Consider the following 20,823-nt stretch of genomic DNA (forward strand, 5'->3'; position numbering starts at 1 on the left):
AAAAGGATGAGTGAAGATATTATAATTTCAACCAATTAAGCAATATGCTGACAGCACTGTCAGCATGTCTCTTAACTCCCTTGAAAAGAGGATATCATTAAGACAAGACCAATTTAGAGCACAGAAAGGTATCAAAAGCAAGAATATGAAAAATGGAAAAACCCCATCACCTTCAACTCCTCAACATTATATTTGTTGCAGCAGTGATCTCACCTCGCTGTTCTCAAGCTTTACATCAAAAGCTTGTATTATGACTCTTAAATGATTGCTCGGGGTATTTTTGTATAATAGCTCGGCAGGCAAAACATCTGTGAAGAGAAAGGCGAACGAGTAACCCGCAGGAACAAAAGAGTGACAGACATCACACACCTGTACAGTGCCACTCAAAAAGACATGAAAAAAATGTCAACGCAAAGCATTTCTGCTTAACGCCTCAGTGATGCACCCACGCAGCTCATTAACTGAAACTGCTGGCTGTTGTTTACTTGAGCTGGTCAGCGGTTTCTGCAATCGCAGCAGTGGTTGGAGTAGGGTATTAAAGAAAGCTGGTGTACATCCAGCAAAGTGGGCTCAGGGGATGTGACTTCTTTAAGGTGGTACATATCAATCGACACATCTGAGGAGCAGAATGTGTATCTCCTTTAAATTAAATTTTAAAAAGCAGTGCTCAGCCTTAGAATTTTAGTTTCTGGATTATATTGTGATGGATTGGCTTGGGCTAAAATTCTCTCTTCCGTGCTCCATGATCCAAGGTATGGATTTGCTGATGGCCTTACATCAGCATATCCAATTTGACAAGGTTGGTAATGAGCCTCCTGGTGTCTTTTGTCTGGAGTAAAACACAGGGGCGGTGGCAGTCTCATCTCCGTGACTGTTATGGATTATCATTGAATATTGGAACGTACAAGAAGGCTGTTTTCTGATGGTGGAAACCTGGAATGGCCAGCTGTGTAAATCGTGTTAGGACACAGGAGACTTTGTCAAAGACGTTAATTTTGTTCTTGGAGCAGAAAATATGTTTGGAATTATTTGTGTTATTGTGTAAAATTGATGTGTAAATTGTCATGATGTTTGTCCGTTATAGACACAAAAGACACTTGTTATATAATATATTGTTACCGACACAAACAATCATTCATTCATTCATAATGAAACTAAAAAGTAATATCTACATTAGAAAATGTGTCAAGAGGTTAAGCTGTTTTAATTAATCGGATGTGTAAAAGCTACCTCATGTGTGCATATCTACTATTTGAGCATTTCTTCAGATTTTCATATTAAATAATTTCACCTCAATCAATCTCAACTATGACTACGTTCACACTGCAGGCCTTAATGCTCAATTCTGATTTTTTTCCCATATCCGATTTTTTTGTGTGGCTGTTCACATTATCTTTTAAAATGTGTCCTATATCAGACTCGAGTGTGAACGCATGGCGGCCCTGAACTGACCTGCATGCGCAGAGGAACAATAACAAAGACGTCACACGCAGCACGCCGTCATACGGCAGTAAACATGGAGGCAGCAGAAGTGAGCGTACATGGGTATATTTTGAAGTTGTTGTGTGGTGGAAGCCGACGAAACTGTGAGCAAGTGTTAATGAAGAGGAGAAGGAGGAGAAAGAAAGCCACATTTTTAATAATGTCTTTTTGTGGAGCGATGGCTGCCTCGTCTGTAGAGAGGTGTGTGTGGATGCGGACTCGGAATCAGGACTGCAGTGCAGCCAGGTCCTTCTGTAGCCGCGCTCGCACATTTCTTTTGATATGCTCTCAAATACGGACCGGTTATAATAAGACCCCTCTAATTTAGCTTGTATAGTAGTGTCCCCCGAAATACTTATAAGGTCCAAGACTTCACTGTCCCTCCACTGATTAGCTCCGTCGCCGCTATCCTCCATGTTTGTCTTGACCTTTTCCGATCGCTTCCGAGTGACTCCCGCCCCCGCCAGCGCAGTATTATGAAAACAGTCGCTCTCAAGTGACGTCAAAGTCGCATTAATTCCGACCTGGCTGTTCACACTGAGGTCGCATTGCAAAACATCAGAACTGTATCCGATTTAGAACCACATATGGAAGCGACATGAATCTGATTTGAAAAGATCAGATTCCATGTGACTTGTGCTGTTCACACTGTCATAAACAAATCAGATCTGAGTCACATATGAGCAAAAAATCGGATTTGGGTCACTTGGGAACTGCAGTGTGAGCGTAGTCTATTAGTATTTGTGATCAAGGGTTGGAAAGCCAACCCCCATGCCTTTCAGAGATCAGGCCTTTCCTCAAGTCTAGGAGTGACTTCACCACGAGTGAGAGAAGTATGGAGCAGTAGATTGACAGGTGGATCGATGCAGTATCTGCAATAAAGCTAATAAGGCTCCTAAAGCTGATCTGCACAAGCTGCAGAAGCGCTGGGAAACATTTGTTCCAAATGTCCTTTCAGTGGTGAAATCAGAGACGACCACTGCATTTAGCTGACAGACAGTTAGAACAAGCTGCCAGCTGCTTAACAAGCTCCTTGGACCCTTGCTGACCAACCCACAGATAGTCACAGCGGTGACAGTGCAACGAAACCTGTTCTCTTCCAAATATGAAAGACAATGCAGTTTGGGTTTTGTTCACAGCTCAGAAGCTGTGCTCGTAAGTCAATACAGTGCCTGGTAGTAAACGTAATCACAGCGAGCTGTTGGCTATGGCCCCAAATCAAAAGTCCACGGCCCTAATTACACATACATTTATTACTTTATATAACTTTACAAACAATTTTATATAGTGTTTCAATAGTTATCATGGTTGTGAAATTTAGCTATGAAGACCAATAGTGTTTTTGAACCGGGATGCAAAGTTGCAGATTTTACCATGGTGGTCAATGGAGGGGGACTTGCTTTTGGAGCCAGACCCCAGTGGTCAGTCAATGCATTGCAAATGTTCCTACTTCCCGGGTGGGATCAACCCTGAAGGTTTTACGTTGGTTTCCTCTGCAGGTTGGCTGGACTCTCCTGCAGAAATACGGTGAGAAGCTCCGCCAGTCGGGACGGACTCCGGCTGCAGTCGCTGATGCTGCACATTAAGACGGAGCTTCTCTACGGAAATGTTTCAGGCATTTCCAGATGGGCAGAAGCTTCGGGGCAGACCCAGGATAAGCTGGAGAGCTGCCCTCAAGGCCATAACTTAGATAACTTGATAATGAATAATAATAACTTAAAGGAGCCGTCTGTAAGAAATGGCCAAAACTGGTACTGCAGTCACTTTCAAAATATTGTTGAGCGGCGTGTACCCTGCCCCTCCTCCCCCCGACCAGAGGTTGCCAGGTAGGCTGCAGAATGCAGCAGGAACGTAGACTGCCATGGCTGCGATAATTAGAGCTGAGCTGGCAACCCGGATGCCGAAACAATACTGACTTGGTGATTGGGAGATAGGTGGAGGGTGGAGCTTCAGAAACAATACTGACTTGGTGATTGGGAGATAGGTGGAGGGTGGAGCTTCAGAAACAATACTGACTTGGTGATTGGGAGATAGGTGGAGGGTGGAGCTTCAGGCCAAAACAAAAAATGACAACATAAACATCAGTTGAGGGCTGCAACTCCTCTTTTTAAACTGGAATATCCTGGCTTGAGTGCTGTTGTCAGTGACATAAGTATTTGAAATGAACATGATTTTTAAATGTCTGTTGACATATCAGGGTCATTTTATGATTCGTTTTATTATTGCTCTTACATACAGCTCCTTTAAGTAATATGCTGAACAATAATAGGACAAACACAGAAAACAAAAATTCCATCCTAACGACACATTAATGCCAGTTAAGATATTTAAAAAACATGTTATTTTCTGAATTTTGTTGAGTTTAAATGATTTGCTAATCAGCAAAAAGAATTAAGAGCACCTGGTCAGGCTGATGGAATACCACAAAAATAAACACACATTTTCTGTTTAAAAAAAAAATCTAAATTTTCATGTGTGGATTTTTGTCTGACACAAGCTTCAAGCTTCGGTATCCCCTGCAGCTCATGGTTACACCTCCACTGTGGACACATACATATGTTCCCTCTGCTCACCTGTCCTTGGCCAGCAGGCTCTTTCTCGAGGTGCTGTCTGCTCGTCGCCTGACCCCTGAAGCGAGGGGCTCTAGTACCACCACTTGGGGCTTGTCGAGAAAACACCAGCCGTTGTGGACACCGACATGAAGCCTCCTTTCCTGGACGACGACTGTTTTCTGCGTGTCGTCTGGTCCTGGCTGTTTCTGAGCACGGGTGAGAAGCAGATAAGGGTTACCACAAAGGGACGACCTGCTTCACATAAACAATGAACAAGAGTGTACTCGCAACCACTTTGTGGTGACGATTTGGAGAATGCTCTTGTCGGTTTTACTAAGGTAATTCTGTCATGCTCAATGTCAGGATCATCCATCACTTTCCCACGTTGCAATGAAAAGTAAAAAGTAGCTTGGTGGCAGCATCATTCAGTTTTCTATTTCTTGCCTGCAGATGTTCTTGTCTCAGTCTACATTTTCCCACATGTACACCTATTAGCATGGGAATATCAGCAGAATTTGCTGTTCTAAGATGTTCAACTTTAATCGTTGTTGTGGTAGTTGGTGTCGTCTACTTTCATTCATTTAGAATCAAATCTGACTTAAACATTTGAAGGAGGATTTAAGGCGTTAAGGTCATTTACATGAAATGTTGAAAACATTTGTCCCAGCAAAAGACGTTTTGAGTGTTTATGAGCCATTAACTCTGTTTATCAGTAAGCCTCCAGGAATTCGACCAATCAAAAGCAGTCCTACTTTACTCCGGTTGTTTTCAAGAAGCACCTCTCCTTTTGATCCTCAGTTTTTGGCACTGAGAAATAATGACAGGGTTTTAGAATTCAGTTGGATACAAAGATACTCTCGAGGGAACAGAGAATGAAATTGGAGGGCTGAAAATGATGACATGTTGATTTTCATGAAACCATGGAAGCAGTAAGCGCTGCCTCGGCATCCAGGCTTAGTTTTTTGATTAGCCTTTGAAGTTGAGGTATAATATGTCACAAAGGTTTGTATTTTGATGTTATTTTAAAACACGGTGAGACCACATTTTCTGTTGTTGTTTTTATGTCCTGATATCCTGAACAAATAGTCTACTTTCTTATTCAAATTCATGTATGGATTTTGACCGAATGGTGGTCAGTTTCTTTTTTTTTTAAATATAAAGCAGAATAGTTTTGAAATCTGAATGAAGCATTTCTCTGTCTGAATTTTATCTGGTCGGGTAACTGATGGTTCCCAGATTTGAGCAATTACTCTCCACTGTGCAAAAAGGTCAAAACTGTAATACAAAGAAAAGGACAAAAACATCCTTTTATCATATTGCATGAAATATATGTTTCAGGTGCTCATTATAAAAGAAAACAAAATGGGTCTGTGTGTTGAGAGTGGCTGGCAGAGGCCGACTGGTATCCTGTACTGCTGCACAGCTGACTGACAGCTGTATCCTGACTGACTCCTTTTCTTTTTTCAACCCAAAGTGCAGAGCCACAATGAGCTCGACTCTCCTCCCACTTCTTCCCATTTGTTTCATCTCAATCTTCTCCCTCTCCACACCACATCTCCAACTCCCACTTTCCTTTTACTGCCCTCTCTTTGTCGTCGTCGCTTTCTGTCCCCCTCGCAGCTTAAAACCCTCTCTGTATCCACCTACACCTTCTCAATCAAATTAGCATATCAATTCAGTGCGAGGTTCTTCCAAAGCAGCAACAGCAGGAGCTTGAGCAGCCCACCCTGCCTGGATACCATACAACCTACACGTATAACTGCTCGCTGTTGTTCTCCTCATGTTACATCTCTGCACTGACAGACGCCATTCTTCTCTCTGTCTGCCTGTTTACTACCCAGCCTCTTTTTGTTTTACTCACTCTTCCAGTCACAAACAATGGCCAGCAAATGTTCAGCAACGTACAATATCCTACATTCTGATGACTGATGTGTGTGTCGAACATTTCCTTCCTTTCTCCCTTTCCTATTGAAACATATCTCCATTAAATAATGATGTGAAAGATGCATCTTAGTTACTTATTCACCTATACTGGAAATAAAAATTAAAAATAAGATCAGATGTTGACTCAATGCGCAAAGTCATAATGCATATCCTGCAGACTTTACCAAGAGCTTCCGTGGTGTTTTTTTGTGGAAGTTTGCTTAATTTTCTCAGAAGAAGATGTGGTGAGTCATTAATGCGATGCTCTGTGTTTGTGGTGTGTTTTGAATCGTGTCGGCTCTCATTTGGCTTTAGGGAGGGTTACATAACAGCGCTCCAGCTGGATCGCATGGGCTAAAGCTACACTCGGTTGCAATGTACCAGCACGGAGGAGTAACATCACACAGGTCTCAACCGCAGGTGGCACGGATAAAATAATCAGAATAATAACACACTTTTAAATTACTGCATTCAAAATGCTCACAAGATATGATTCTGGTGTACGACGAATTGATGTACAGACCTAAATTAAGTCTGTTTTATTTGGAAGAATAATCTTGTGATGTGAAGATATATAATAATGTATTCATCTGGTGAATGACAGCTTAACTTTTCACTTTGGCTTTATAACCATGTTTAGACTTTGACACAGCAGGGGATCACATTTTCATCAGTATGATTTTCAAGGAGACTAACAAAAAATGGTACGTTGGTGCATCAAGCTCACAGGTGCTTTAGATGGATTCCTCATGATCGTCAGCTGCTCAAACATTTAGTTCTGGAGCTGAGCACAAAAGCTACAAGCTACATTAGTATAATCCTGATTGTTGTTATTGAGCTTCTATAAAGTTTGCCTTTTTCTGTGTTTTTAAAATGTTCAATATCCATTTATATTTTTGGTTACAATATTGTAGAACAAATACTTCTGAAAAGGTTGTTTTTTTCTGTAATTATAACCAGAGTGTATAATCTTTCAGTGCAGCTTTTATTATATTTTAACTACCGGCACACAGGGATATGCAGATTCATACTCTTGCGGAGCTATTGTAATACATACCCCTTTACGAGGGAGGAAGGACCCAGTACTTTAGCACTATGGTGATCTGTTGTTGCAACTTGAGAAATACAAGTCGCTGTGTGATGTATCAATACACAATCCCCACAGTACATCAGAGCACTCATTCAGGAATGCAACAAACTTGCATAAAGAGATGAAAGGAAAGGAACAACAGAAAACTCAAGGAACTGATGGCTGCTCGTGCCAAATAAGAGATGTCTCTGCAGATTATTGAAGCTGATGTGGTTATCTGCGATAAAGCTGCTGAAATGCTCTGCAGAGACATCTACAGAACCACGTTGCAAGTGACTGAAAAAATGTAATCACTTCGAAATAAACCAGTCATGGCATCGGTGATCATCAGCTCGCAGTCCTGCAGCTCAAGACGTAGGGGATGTAGAATTAGAAGAGAAGAGCCAGGAGACAGGAGCAGCCAGTCAGCTTCAGAGTGAGGATGAGCTTGTGTTTGTAAATAAACCACTTATGAATGTTAGAAAACATTCATTTAAAAAGGTATTTAAAGCTGTCTGAATGGTCACATTTTCTCCACCCTGCTATGTTGCTAAGATGTGTATTAGTACGCAAAGGTAGCAGTATTACCATACTGATTTCTGCCTAATTATACTTTTACAGGTGATTTGGTTTTATTTGCATGGAAAAGTTGTATTGCATTATATTTAAATGACATTTATTTCATTTAGTAATATAATTTAAAGTTTACCAAATCAATCTATTTCCATTCAATTTGAACTTATGTCCGCTGAGTAACTGGGACATCGGACTATTACAGTCACTGTAAAGCTTTAATTATCCTTTGTTGCATCAGATAATTGCGTTCTTGCATTTTTACAGCTGTTTTAAGCAAAACATGTGCTGCTGTCCATAGTGTTCTCATGAACAAGTGGCAGCTGTCAGCACAAGTGTGACAGAATATCTGTAAATAATTGCTTTCAGTGACATCCAGATCATAATTATGATCGTGTATATTGTCACAGTCTGTCTGCTCTTGCCACTTTTCTCCCCTGCAGCCAGCGTCAGGGGTAGGATGACAGGGAAATGGCTTTGTCTAGTGTTGGACAGGGCCGACATGAGGTGTTTTAGAGAGAAAATAAAAGAAAAAGTCGTTTATATGAGAGCATTTAAAGTGCTGCTTTCTGCCCTCTCTACCCGTCTTCTCGCTCCCTTCCAAGTTTTTCTTTCATTTATTTCATTGCTTCTTTCTCACTCTGTCTGTTTCTCTCTGACTCTCTCTCTACCTATCTTGCACAGTGGCCTCTTTCTTTTCCCCTTGCCTCCGTCTGCTGGCGTCACAGATTTCTTCCTCCCTCAGCTGGAAAATGAATATTTTAGAGCTAAGAAGCTTAAAGGGAACAATGAAATGGTCCCCAAGTTAAATTATACTCCATTTCCGTAGTCACAGTAGAGGGACTTCTGTGAGTGACGGGCGCACCAGTGCGGCATGGGCGTGTCCTGCTCCTTTTCACACATGCAAGCGCGTTGACTCCTGCTCTCTTTTTCTCTCCAAATTTCAATTACATCTGTTAAATTTGCCCTGAGTTGGCCTCTTGAGATGAATCAAGACATGAGCACTGTGACCAATCAGCACTGTTGCTTCAGATATTGACGACATACATTTGACGAATGTATCAGGGATAAAAACTCAAACTCTCTGTGAATATGGCTAAAAATAAAATCAGAACAACAAAGGAAAGCAGGAGGCAGAATGAGACTAATTTGCATGCTTTTGGTGGCAGTTTGTTTTAGAGCTTTGTTCGTACACTAAACACAAGTTGAATGGTATAAGAGAAGACCTGGGGATAGGTGGGTTTTTTTTATGTTTGTTTGTTTTTTTATGGGGGGGGGGGTATTTAATTAGACAAAATAACCTAGATTGGATACCATGAAACAAAAACAAAAAAATTAAGCTAAACTATTTGTTTATAATATTCCTTTAAACATTTACTATGTAAATTAATCATTAACATAAAAATTACCAAACGCATCAAAGCTAGCCCTTGGTAAACTTTATAATGATTATTTTCAATACTATTCTATAGATTAAGAAAAAGGCAAAACTAAATACCACGATAGTCTTAAAAACCCAGAAAAGTATTTCCTAAACATCATATCGCTAACTTTTCTGCAGTCTCAAAAATGTATTAACCAGGACAGCCATACATACCTATTCTCTTCTTGAAAATTATCTCTCGGCACTACTGTTCATCTGAACAGATCATAACCGTACCAGTCGCAACAAGCTGGGGGTGGGATTTATGCAAAGACTCAAATACGAACTTCCAAGAGCCACAACTCCAAACAACCAAGATGACAGCAGAATTGTTAAAAAACACCTAGTATCAACAAGTTTTTACCACTAAACCAACATTTCAACATGTGTTGACACCAGTGTAGCTGTCACTCTGCCTACACCACATGCGTCATTTCTCTGACTGGTTGTATGTCTATCCAGGTGTGTCCATTCGTACTACCCTCTCAAAGTCAAATCCAGAGGAACCAGACTAATGATGTGTATCAAAGAGGCTCCAGGCTAAATATGAACATGTCCCTCTGAAATCTGGCGTGGGGATGAAGTTCTCCACAGAAGAACAAAGATAGCACCACAGAAAGACAAGTTGGTGGAGAATTGTCCCAGAAAACATTGTTGGAACCATGTGCTTTGAATTGAGAAAGGTTGCTGACAAATGGTTTATCATAATTCTGCCTTCATTTTAAAATGACAAACTCTGCATCATGGAAAAAAAACACACTTTAGCGTTACAATCTGTAAGTGGAATTGCCATTTTAAAAAATAAGGAGCCTGGAGGCCAGATAGACTCTTAGATACATTTTACGGGCGCAGCTGCTGAGTGAGGCAGGTCGGAGACGGAAGAGGGGAATGAAATATTAGTAAGCAGAACCAATTTACTTGGGGACACTGTCATTATAGAGCAACTGAAAAAGAAAGCAATTTTGGAGCAAATAATAGCAGTTGGAAGGGAAATGGAAAGCAGATGGCAGGTGAGTTATTGTGCAACTCAGTAATCACTGGACAAGGGCTGCCACAGTAAAGGTCAAGACAGGGCTTTTGAACCTGCTACTGTTCTGTTAGTCACAAAACAAGACATTTAAATTTGCTAACTTGGAAAGTAGGAAACTGTGAGGACTTCTTAAATTGTTTTGTAAAATGTAAGCACTTCGTTCACACTGCAAACCCAACTGCCCAGTTCTGATACAATTCTGATTTGATGAGGATCTGATTTTACAAATTCACATTCAAAACCAAGTATATAGGATCAGACTTTCCACTGAATGCGGTGTCCAACATGCATGAGCACCAGATATATGTCGGTATATGTCTTTAGTATTACTGTGGGAGCAAGGAGTGTTTTTGCAATATAGTTTAAACATCCACTGAATGCCAGTATCCACCTGTCATCATGAAGTGTAATATCTTAACTGCAGGTTAAAATAAATAACCAAAGACAATGCATCTACTGTTTCATGTCGGTTTTTGTATTGAGCGTGTCGCACAGATCTCAGCCAGTACTCTCTCAGCGGGTAATTGTTTAGAAAGATAGTCGCCTTACAATTACCAACAACAAATCCCCAAAAATAGTCAGACCATACTGAAGCAGGATACAAGTTCAGGGTAGAACCTGTTCTCACTGACATTTAGCTGAAGAAGACAGGACAGACTGACCCAACTGTGTAAGAAAATGTAGAGTTTAGCCACTGAATTGTGCATGCCAGGCGAGAAATTAACCATCCCTCCACAAGATTGCACACAGCAAAAATGAAAACTAGAAATCAAGAGCAAAAACATGTGTTGTTATTAACAGTTTTAACATTTTGTTTCTTATAAACTTCTGATCCTTTATGTAAATACTTCAAAAAATGGGTACAAATGGCGAGTGAAAATGAATAGCTGGAGATTTTTTTTAAATCTTTTTAAGGTTATATTGTTTCATCTGTTGCTTACTGACTGTTTCCCCTGCATTTAGGTGACCTGAGCTGCTCAGTGCTGAACATTCTTCTGGTGCACCAGCACCAATGCCAGTAAGGTCCTGCCAACATGGCACCCCTCACAAACTGGCTTCAAGACCATTCTTCAGAATCCTATGGATGACATTGGAGAGGATTTGTCCATTTCTCCTGATGCCTCTCACCCGGAGGATTGTTTTGGAGAGAGAAGGCTGACCGCAGGGGCCCAGACCATCAGATTCCTTTAGTGTTCCTCAAAGAATGATGAGTCTCATTTAGAGAATTAAAATAGAAAAATGTACTCTTTCTGCAATTTTGTTTTATTAACCAAGCAGCACACTACAATAATTGGACAACTTCCTTCGGGAGTGTTGTGGTTGTCAATTTTTCTTGCCTTCTAGTGTAGTGAAGATGGCTGTAAATCTTACTGAGTAACTTTGCTAATGTTGAACAACTCCTGATAGAGGGCCAGGTAGAGAAGTAGATGTGCCTTTTTAGATTGTAATGGAAATAATCTGGACTTGAAAGTAAAAACGGGATGCAAAACATTTGCTCATAATATATACCATTTTTATTTATAGTCCACTGTTGAATCATTTTAATAAAACTCCTCCAGGAACTTAATCCCAAATTTGAAGACACCAAGGGAGCCTCATTAATCCACACAGAGAGCTCTAAACCCATGAGCAATGAGGTCTTTATATCTCCACCAACCAATGGCGGCCCAAGAATCCTTAGATGGCAAACAGGATTTATTAACTTAATCCTGCTGATTATATATACCTGTGAAGGTGGGTATGAGGAGCATGCTGGGTGAGATGTAGCTTGCTCACTACTATTGCTCCTGGATTTCAAATGCTTTTCATTGCACTAGATCCCCAGAAATCAATGTCCTTATATTTTCTTTTTGTTTTTTAATTTGAACTTTAAAAAGACTTTGTCAGCCAGTCAAACCCTCTGAGCTGGTGGTAAAATACATGAAAGGTGGACGTTTTTATTTAGAAGGACACTGCCAGAATCCCGTATGATATTGTTTTTCTTTACACCAAAAGTAGCCCTTTCTTTGAAAGAGCAGCTTAAATCCTTTGTCATTGTCAGCACTAGTGCGTTTACCCTCAGTCCTCTTTCTGCTACACATGTACACAGAAAATCCAGGTCACGAATAGCAGCTCTGACTTCCTCCCACTGGACAGACGGAGGAGGAGGAAGTAGCACAACACTGCATCCTACAAGTCAATGGTCAAGTAAAATGTATTATAGTCCTCTCACTCTACTTTACTGAGATGCCATATTGTCACAGCATTCTGGGAAGAACAAAAGAAACAAACGGCAAGTCTTTCACACACTCTTTGCTTAAATGGGGAGGATAGCTGGACTTTACTGGTACAATTGCAATCTACAGTTAAAGTTCATATGCTGACCGTTTAATTGTAAACAAAGCAGACTAAACCATAAAGAGCTGAGGAGGATTCATATTGTCCCTTAAAGTAAAACCTTTGTCTAAATGAAGGTATATTTTTAGTTGTATAGTGAATATGGGTAACTACAATAGATGTAAGAATTTTGTATCTGATGCCTGTTTAAAAAGCTGGATTTTATTCACAAAAGTATTAAAAAATTAATCTAGTAAACAAATGTGAAAGGGAAAGTTCTTAAAGCCCTTTGTCATTAACCGCATGTCAGTCCTTTGTGAAATCAATATGGTGTTGTTTTCTTTCTTTTTTTGTCTTTTTAAAAGGTAATAACTCCACAGATGGCAACTGTCATCTCAAGGGGCGTCTGCCAGCGTTTGAAAGAGAAAGAGCAAGAAAGTGTGAGAGAAGAAATCAGGTGAAAATTTTCCCTCATGAGTTTTGTGCAAGCCAATTACCGAGTGAATTACACAACTCTGACAAGTTTCTGTCACCTTTGAAAACCAGCTAACAAAGGGAAGTGATTGTTTAAAGTTTTTTTTTGATCTGATATCTCTCACAGAGTTACAGAGGAAGGGGAGGGTTTTCTTTGAATGTCTTGCTGGTGTATCAACCAGTTAATAATACAAAAGTCACACCACTGAACCACATGTGTGTGGCTTTCATTTTCGACAGAATAAAATCTGTAACATGACAACGTGACATGAGATGAGCTACTTTTATTGTTGTTACATAACACATTTCAACAAAATCAAGATGGACTTATTAGACAAAGCTTATTATAACATATACAAAATTAACATTTATGAACATGTTAATCACATTCATTTTTTTCATCAGTTTGGTTCATGTTCACCAGTGTTTTTATTTATATCCAAACGTGGCGCAATAAACCATGTGACAACGGTCATTGCTGTCATCGGTTATCGGTTAATATCAGTCTTAACACCATGTTTCATAACAACTGGCCTGAAAAAAAGGAGTGATTGGATCCCGTTATTATCGCTGGATGATGAACGCGTCTTTAACCACGTGCCTGAAGGCGGGTTGAGGGGAGGGAAGGCGTTATCCATGTAACATATAGCAAAAGCTGTTAAATCAATGTTGAATTATGTTCAAAAATATTGATTTTTGGTTAAGGTCAACGATTGATGGTGGATCCAGCATCAATCAATCATCCACCGTGTAATCAATGTTGAATCAACATATTCTGTTTGTCGCGGACATGACTCCAACATGGATTTAATGTCTCCCTAGCCATATTTCAACCTTGAATCACTCATATTTTGCTATCAGGGATAAGATGTGTGGTTGTGTGGAATGACGTATTATCCCTACATCAGCAAGATTTATGCACCGTCAGACATGTGCAATCCTCAAAACGAGGATGGATGCACATCGGGGAGAGCGGTATTTGGCGGGGTTTTGCTTCTTGCAAAGGCCCGGTTTGTCATTTTTGTGGCCACTTGTTCAAACAACTGGACCATCCTTTGTGGACATTCGCCGGTTTATGGCGCTCCCGGCTCTGAGGCTGAGCAGCTCGCAGATCTCCCTGTCTCAGTAATTCACAATGCAAATATAGGCCCTACGTGCGATGTCCTGCTGCTGCTGTCAATGTCATCATCTGTTTCCTTATTCTATGAAATCATAATAATAAAACCAAAACAAAACATCTGCTCGTTAAACATAGAGTATCGGAAAATGTAAAACGGGCTATAAGCTGAAAAGCATGGGGACAAACCAACTACAAGCTGACCCAGAGCTGGCCAGAACACTTGAAAAACAGATTTTTAACCTCAACAAGGTTCTTCTGGTTAAATGAAGATTAAATACAAAATAAAAAAATGATATAATTTGTTTGTATGATTCTAAATGAACTATACAGTTTGTAAATGAAGCAAAACTGCAGTTGGGAGTTGATAGTCAGTGACTGAGTTATTTTGCTTTGTTTCTTTGTATGTGCTTCTTTACACCCCACAAAGCACTACTCAGCCCATTTTTACATCAAAACATGTGACATGGACTCCATACTTGGGTCAAATTGAGATCTTGGAGCTTTCAAACTACAAATGGACCCTATCAGAGTTAGATGATGACCGTTTCGAGACCAACTCTTCAGAAAGGTTTTGATTTGGTCGTTTTGAAGCGAACTAGAATCTGCTTGATGTGTTTAACCCCATGCGAACGGCACTCATATGCACTCATGCGCTCAAATATGCCCCTGTTGTGGTGTGCCTTCCATGGCATGTTAAGACACTCTTGTATTTCTCAAGTTCTGAAAGCTGGTCTTTCTCTAGTGTATAAACTCCACGTGGTTCAGCTTGTGTTGTGCTCCATCGTCTGCCAATTTGCAAGCTGTAAGGCACCACTCAGTCTGCTGGCTCTGACTGGCTTTAAGGGTATTAAAACATTTTTGATACTTAACAAAATCATAGATCGAGGAGACGCAGACTCAGTTGGGAGCAGTAAAATTATCTTATTGACATTACGCAGTTGAAAACGAACTTCAAATGAGGCCATGTGCCCACCATTATTGTCACTCAAAATCAGACCTCACACCCTCTTCCTTGGTCCCTTCACACACCTTTAAGTCACCAGAGTTTATGATTCCTGTTCATCTGCATGAGTGTCTCGGCCCCCAGTAAGTGAGCGAGTGAGTGAATGAATGAGTGAGTGGATATTATCTCCCCCATACTGAGGGTGAGTCATCTGTAGCAAGAAACCGTGGCTGCATCATTAGCATGCTGCTCTCATCCTCCCACTCCCCTACTCAACAAATTCTAACTGGCACAGAGCTTCAACCAATAAATAGCTGTTGCCCTGCTGCTGAAACACAGTCTGGATTCAAAACCAAAAATATTAAGTCAAACGCATTAATACTGCAGCCTTTTTTCATTTTATTCCACTTCCAGCCGCTTTCATCTACTGCAAAGGCAGAACCACAACACCTTAAGCACATTATGTTGTAATAAATTTGGTTCCAAGTGGAACGACATCCCGAGTGCTGGGTCCTCTTTGTAATGGAAATGTTTGTCTCTCAGAATTAGTCAAAAATACACACATCTTTGATAATGCAAACATTTTCTCACTAATATTCAAAACCAGATGGGTATCGTAAATTTTATTTAAATGAAGTGAAATAATGAGGTATTATAAATCGACTGATTAGTATTCAATGAAAAATAAAGTTGATATAACCAATACGTTTAACAAACCTTTACACAAAGAAAAAAATTATAACATTTATTAAAATAATAAAAAACTGAGCAATAATTTGAATAATTAGATTTTTGTTCTAAAAAAAGTTTACTAATTTTTAAATAAAAAAAACTAACATTTTTATTACTAAAAAGAATATTCCTTAAAAAGTTTTCACTAATATTCAAAACCAGATGGGTATGGTAGATTTTATTTAAATGAAGTGAAATAATGTTGAATGATTATAATCGACTGATTAGTATTCAATGAAAAATAAAGTTGATATAACTTTATTACTAAAATTACTAAAAAGAATATTCCTTAAAAATTGAACATTTTTAATTCACGTCATATAATTATAGCAAGTTCACTGCAGCGTCACCTACATATGTTGTTATTTTTCCTATTTCCACTTATTTTCTCGCTGTCTGGAAAATTCACCAGCAAATGACAATGCAATGTGAGAAAGTAAATGATCTTATAACTAATTAGTACCATCATGAACCACTATTACAGCACCTGCACTGACAGCCAATGAAGCATGCCTGATGATGGGCAAATAATCATAATTTTTCATATTGGTACTTTAATTTTCCTCCATGACATCAAAAATGATGTTCTTTTTCCCCCGTTTGTGCCACAAGAGTCAGCTGCATTGTCACGCTACCGATACTTTAATTTGAGATACATCATCTGTCTTCTCTTAAACAATCTAAGGCAGGGCTCCTCAAGTCCAGTCCTCGAGGCCTGCTGTCCTGCATGTTTTAGATGCTTCCCTGCTCCAACACACCTGATTCAAATAAATGGGTAATTACCTCTCTGGTGCAGATCCTGGTGACAGGCTGATGGTGATGAATCCATTTGAATCAGGTGTGTTAGAGCTGGGAAGCATCTAAAACATGCAGGGTGATGGACTTTGAGGACCGAACTTGAAGAACCCTAATCTAAAGGATCTCAGCAGCATTACACACATCAGCATTTAGGATCATTTTCAACCTTTATTAGCTCTGACTAGGGCTGGATAATTAATCAAAAAATAATCAAAACCAACAGGCAGAATCTATAACCGACATAATCTTGCCCATGTCAGTTATATCAATTTTCTCTCTAATTCTGTGAAACACTGTGTTCGTGTGCATTTCCCTACAAAACACACTCGTGGATGTGTAATCACAAATCTGACTCATCCATCCCGGCATGGGAGCAACAAAGGAAGCTAAAACACAACTTGTGCTAAAAGGAAAATGCAGTGCAAGTCATTTTGGCTTTTCTGAAGATGGAAAAACAAAGAGAAGTGAAATGTAAACACTGCAGAAAAATAAGCTCCACCACTAAAGGTTAACACCACCAATCTGTTTCAACGCATGCAGCACAATCACGTTACCCAACATGCAAAATGTATGGCTCAAAAAGTCAGACAGCTGTGTCTGAAATCACCTTCTACTCGCTATGGAGTTATTTTCTTCTCTTTTTGTTAGATTTTCTAATATTCTTTTTTTACATTCAAACTAAAATGTCAACTCTTTCATAAGATGGTTTCGTTTCGAGAAATGTGTGCTTTGATGTTTGAATGAGTCAATATATAAATCAGAAATTGTTAAACCACGTGCATTTCAAATTTCATCAGAAGAATGGTATGACATGTGTATATTCCAACGTACTTCCACAAGCTCACACCAATGGAGAGTGTTTAATTGGAAAAATATAATTCGGTATTTTATAACGCCTAAGATCCAAAGTAAAAAAACATTAACATCTTATCCTTGCTGGAGGCAATGTGGTACTTTAAATGCACATCATGCACATATTTTTTGGAATTGTGAAAAATTGAAATTTTTCTGGAAAGAAGTACATTCAGTTTTGACAAAAGTACTTGGATATGAGATTCCATTAACATGTACTGTCTTATACTACATATTGCAACGGTAGTGCAGGCAGAGGATCACTGGTTGGTTAAGACACTCCTTACAGCTGCTAGGAAAACCATCACTAGAGCTTGGTATAAACCTGAATCGCCTACTTTTAAACAGTGGCTGGATATTATTAAAGAAATATGGACGATGGAACGACTGACCCATATCCTGAGTTTGAGGGAAGGACTATTTGAGAAGAGATGGCAAAAGTGGACATTTTATCTACAGAAAGCATAAGGATGCGGGCCTCTTTTTTTTTCTTCCTCTTTTCCTTTTTTTGGATAGATTATTAATGTGCTAACCCACAAGTTTGTCTGTTTTTCTACTTTTAATTTTATTTGTTTGTTTGTTGCACGGTGAATATACAGATAATTTTTGTGATCTGGTAAAAATGTGCAGTTGTAAAAAAAACTGAAAATCTAATAAACACAAAGTGACAAAAAAAAAAAAACACGTGCATTTACCTTCATTTGTTCTAAAATCACAAAGATGCGCTCTCTTTTATTAGAGAAACATCCCAGTTTTAGTAGTTCAGCATATTTACACCAAAAACCACACAAGTGATCTTTGAGGGATTAAAGAAAAACAGTAAGTAATAGTAGGTCACTCATAAGTGAGGTAAAATATTCAAGTAATCGTGATATTGATCATGACGCGCCAACAGACTCAAGTTCAGCTTTGGAAACACACTATGCAGTGATGCCACTCGAGCCCCCATGGGAGCAGAATATTAGAGAGAGCTCATGTTTCAGCTCATGGCGAAAGACACAACAAAGTCCACTTGCTTGACGGGATTCCCTTCCTCAAAGTGACATCAGCCGATTCTTTGAGCTTTCATTGGATGTCGCCCAAATGGGGATCCACACAATGGCTCCAGAAATTTGCCACGCGAAGACATTCCTTGGCAGTTGGCTATAGTTAGCTGACATGTCGACAAGCATCTTGCATCCGCCTTTGAGCTGTTCACACACAATCAAGTGCCAACGGGCGACTGCTGACTCCTCCCAAATGTGCTGCCAATCAGTCTTCAAGCTCTGGCCAAACGGTCTGTCAGGCAGTTTTCCATCCGAGAGTATGAGGGAAAACTAAACACTTCAGTGATTTATATCTGCTTCGAGTGTGACAAAGTGGCATTAAAAGGCTTGACGGTGTGTTCCCTTGACAGCACAATATTTGCTGTGGCTCTTTTGTCAACACAGCAGATCTCTGTGGTAAACATGGCATCAAATGTTTTTGTACTTTGTTTTATTTGGTGTAATTCTTACATATACAAGCTTTAAATCACCATAACAAAGCCCTTGATTGTGTGATTAAGTATTCACAGACTGTATCTGTCCAGTATCTTTGGTTTTTCTTCCCAAACATTCCAATAGAAGAAGAAGAAATTGTCAGAAATAGTGACAAAGGGTTTAAAAGTTCAAGAATCAAGCCCTCCTTTTCAACTCCAGTGCATTTTTTTGTCTTGTCTGACGCGCAGAGCCTATACTCAGTCGCAGTGTATTTCATCTAATGATTGGATCGTCAATCACTTTGAGGATCTGAATATCATGAAAATTTGATGTGAGCCGAGTGCATTAAACCCCATTCCTTTGGACTGTATCGGTTACAGCGGTTACCAGCCTGCAGCCAAACCGGTTGTCCTTAGAGAACAATGTGTGAGACACATCCTATTTCAGAAATGCTCAACCTCCTTTGTCGTTCTTTTTTTTATTTTTTTATGGTGCCACGTCCACAGGGGCAGTCCTACTTTGAGTCTCACTTCTTTTAGGACGAGTAAAAACTTCCAGGAGCTTTGTTGCCAGAGTCTTTCTCTATTCATTAAATCAGCCTAAGGCGTTTTGTTCTGCCCGTGGCGCAGCAATGGTCCTGGCGTGCTCCTCTCCATCAACTTCTGTTCTCCCTGGGCTTTTGATCACGAGTCAAGAAGGTACAAAAATTCTGACATGATGGGAAACCCTTTCATCAGGGGTAATACTTTTTATTGAGGCTGTAGGTGAGCATGTGCTACGGATACAGCCTCTGGCATCAGTCGGACCTGTGCAGAAGGGCAGACGTGATCAAGCAACCCAGAAGATAAAATTGTTTTAGTGGAAGGGGGGGGGTTTAAGTGGAGGTCACAGCATTTTGAGAGGTCAAAACTGCAATTCAAATAAGCCTAGTGCTCATTAAACCGCAGCATAAAAGGTGAAGAAAATGGCTACAGCAGTTCACATGGCAAGCACACCAACAAGGACGCAGGAAATATATGCTGGGAAAGTGGACTGCAAAAAAAAAAAAGAGAGCGAGAGAGAGAGATGAACTCAGAAAAGTTTTTGGAGCTTAAAATAGCAACACTTAAGGGAAGATTATGGTGAGACTATATGTCAGAAAAGTACGCAGAATCAAGGATTCATCTTATGCTGCGCTGTACGGTTACTTAACCTCTGCCTCACAACCAGTTTATGCACTGGTCTTACACACACACGCGCACACACACACACACACACACACACTCACACAAAAACAGCAGAACTGTTCTACAACAGTCAAACTGAGTTGGCGACTGAGGTGTCAGCATCACTTCAAGAGACAGCTTGATGACAATCCAGCTGAAGTCACACTTCCAAAAGGTCACACACGGATCATGTGCAACTTTCTCCGTCTGTCTCTCTTGCTCACACACGCGTAAACACATGCAGACACACACACTTCAATTAAAAGTTGTAATCACGTCGACTCCTGCATGTATTAACACCCCTCACAGACTTGACAATGCCGTCATATCGCTTATAAAAGTAAGGAACACTGATTTACGTAATTACGTAAGTTGGTTGTGAAGACTATCAACGAACATCTCACATTTGAGGGGGGAGGGGGGGCTGCGAATGCCAAAATAAGAAAATGTATTCATGCTAACGTGTCTATCTCTCAGAAGAAAAGCTGAAGTCTACTTTCCGCTGTTTGCATTCGGATAGAGGACTGAAAAAAAAGGACTTAACTGGATACAGAAGGAGTAAAATGAGATACTTTACAGAGGTTATCCTTACAAACCAGGTCAGGGCTCAGAAGATGGATGTGTCACTTCAAATTTCGTTGTACTATTTATTAAAATTTGGTACACACTGTAAGCACATTCATTCAGGAGATGAGGCCTCTTTAAAAGACCAAGATGTTGTACCTGATAACAGCTTTTGATTGAGGTTCATGCATTTTGAATACATTTTGATGTTCAAACCCAGCAGAGCAGCAGAGCTATATCTATCCCCGAGTAGGGCTTATAATGTGATGCAAAAGCTTCTCCAAAAGCCAGTCTTTTGGATGTTTTA

General features: G+C 39.9%; 1 protein-coding gene across 2 annotated transcripts in view; it reads right to left on the bottom strand.

The window, feature by feature from the left end:
* The window catches only part of nphp4 (nephronophthisis 4), a 249,953-nt gene that overhangs the window by 125,551 nt on the left and 103,579 nt on the right, over positions 1-20,823 (bottom strand). Inside the window, exon 7 of one of the 2 annotated variants that reach the window (XM_061736682.1) lies at positions 4,056-4,234. In XM_061736682.1, coding sequence (XP_061592666.1) covers positions 4,056-4,234 — 179 coding nt within the window. Of the gene's footprint in view, positions 1-4,055; positions 4,241-20,823 lie in introns of both variants that reach the window. The other variant, XM_061736683.1, reaches the window with a different exon arrangement.

This window comes from Cololabis saira, chromosome 12 (genome assembly GCF_033807715.1).
Source record: "Cololabis saira isolate AMF1-May2022 chromosome 12, fColSai1.1, whole genome shotgun sequence".
NCBI classification, from domain to species: domain Eukaryota; kingdom Metazoa; phylum Chordata; class Actinopteri; order Beloniformes; family Belonidae; genus Cololabis; species Cololabis saira.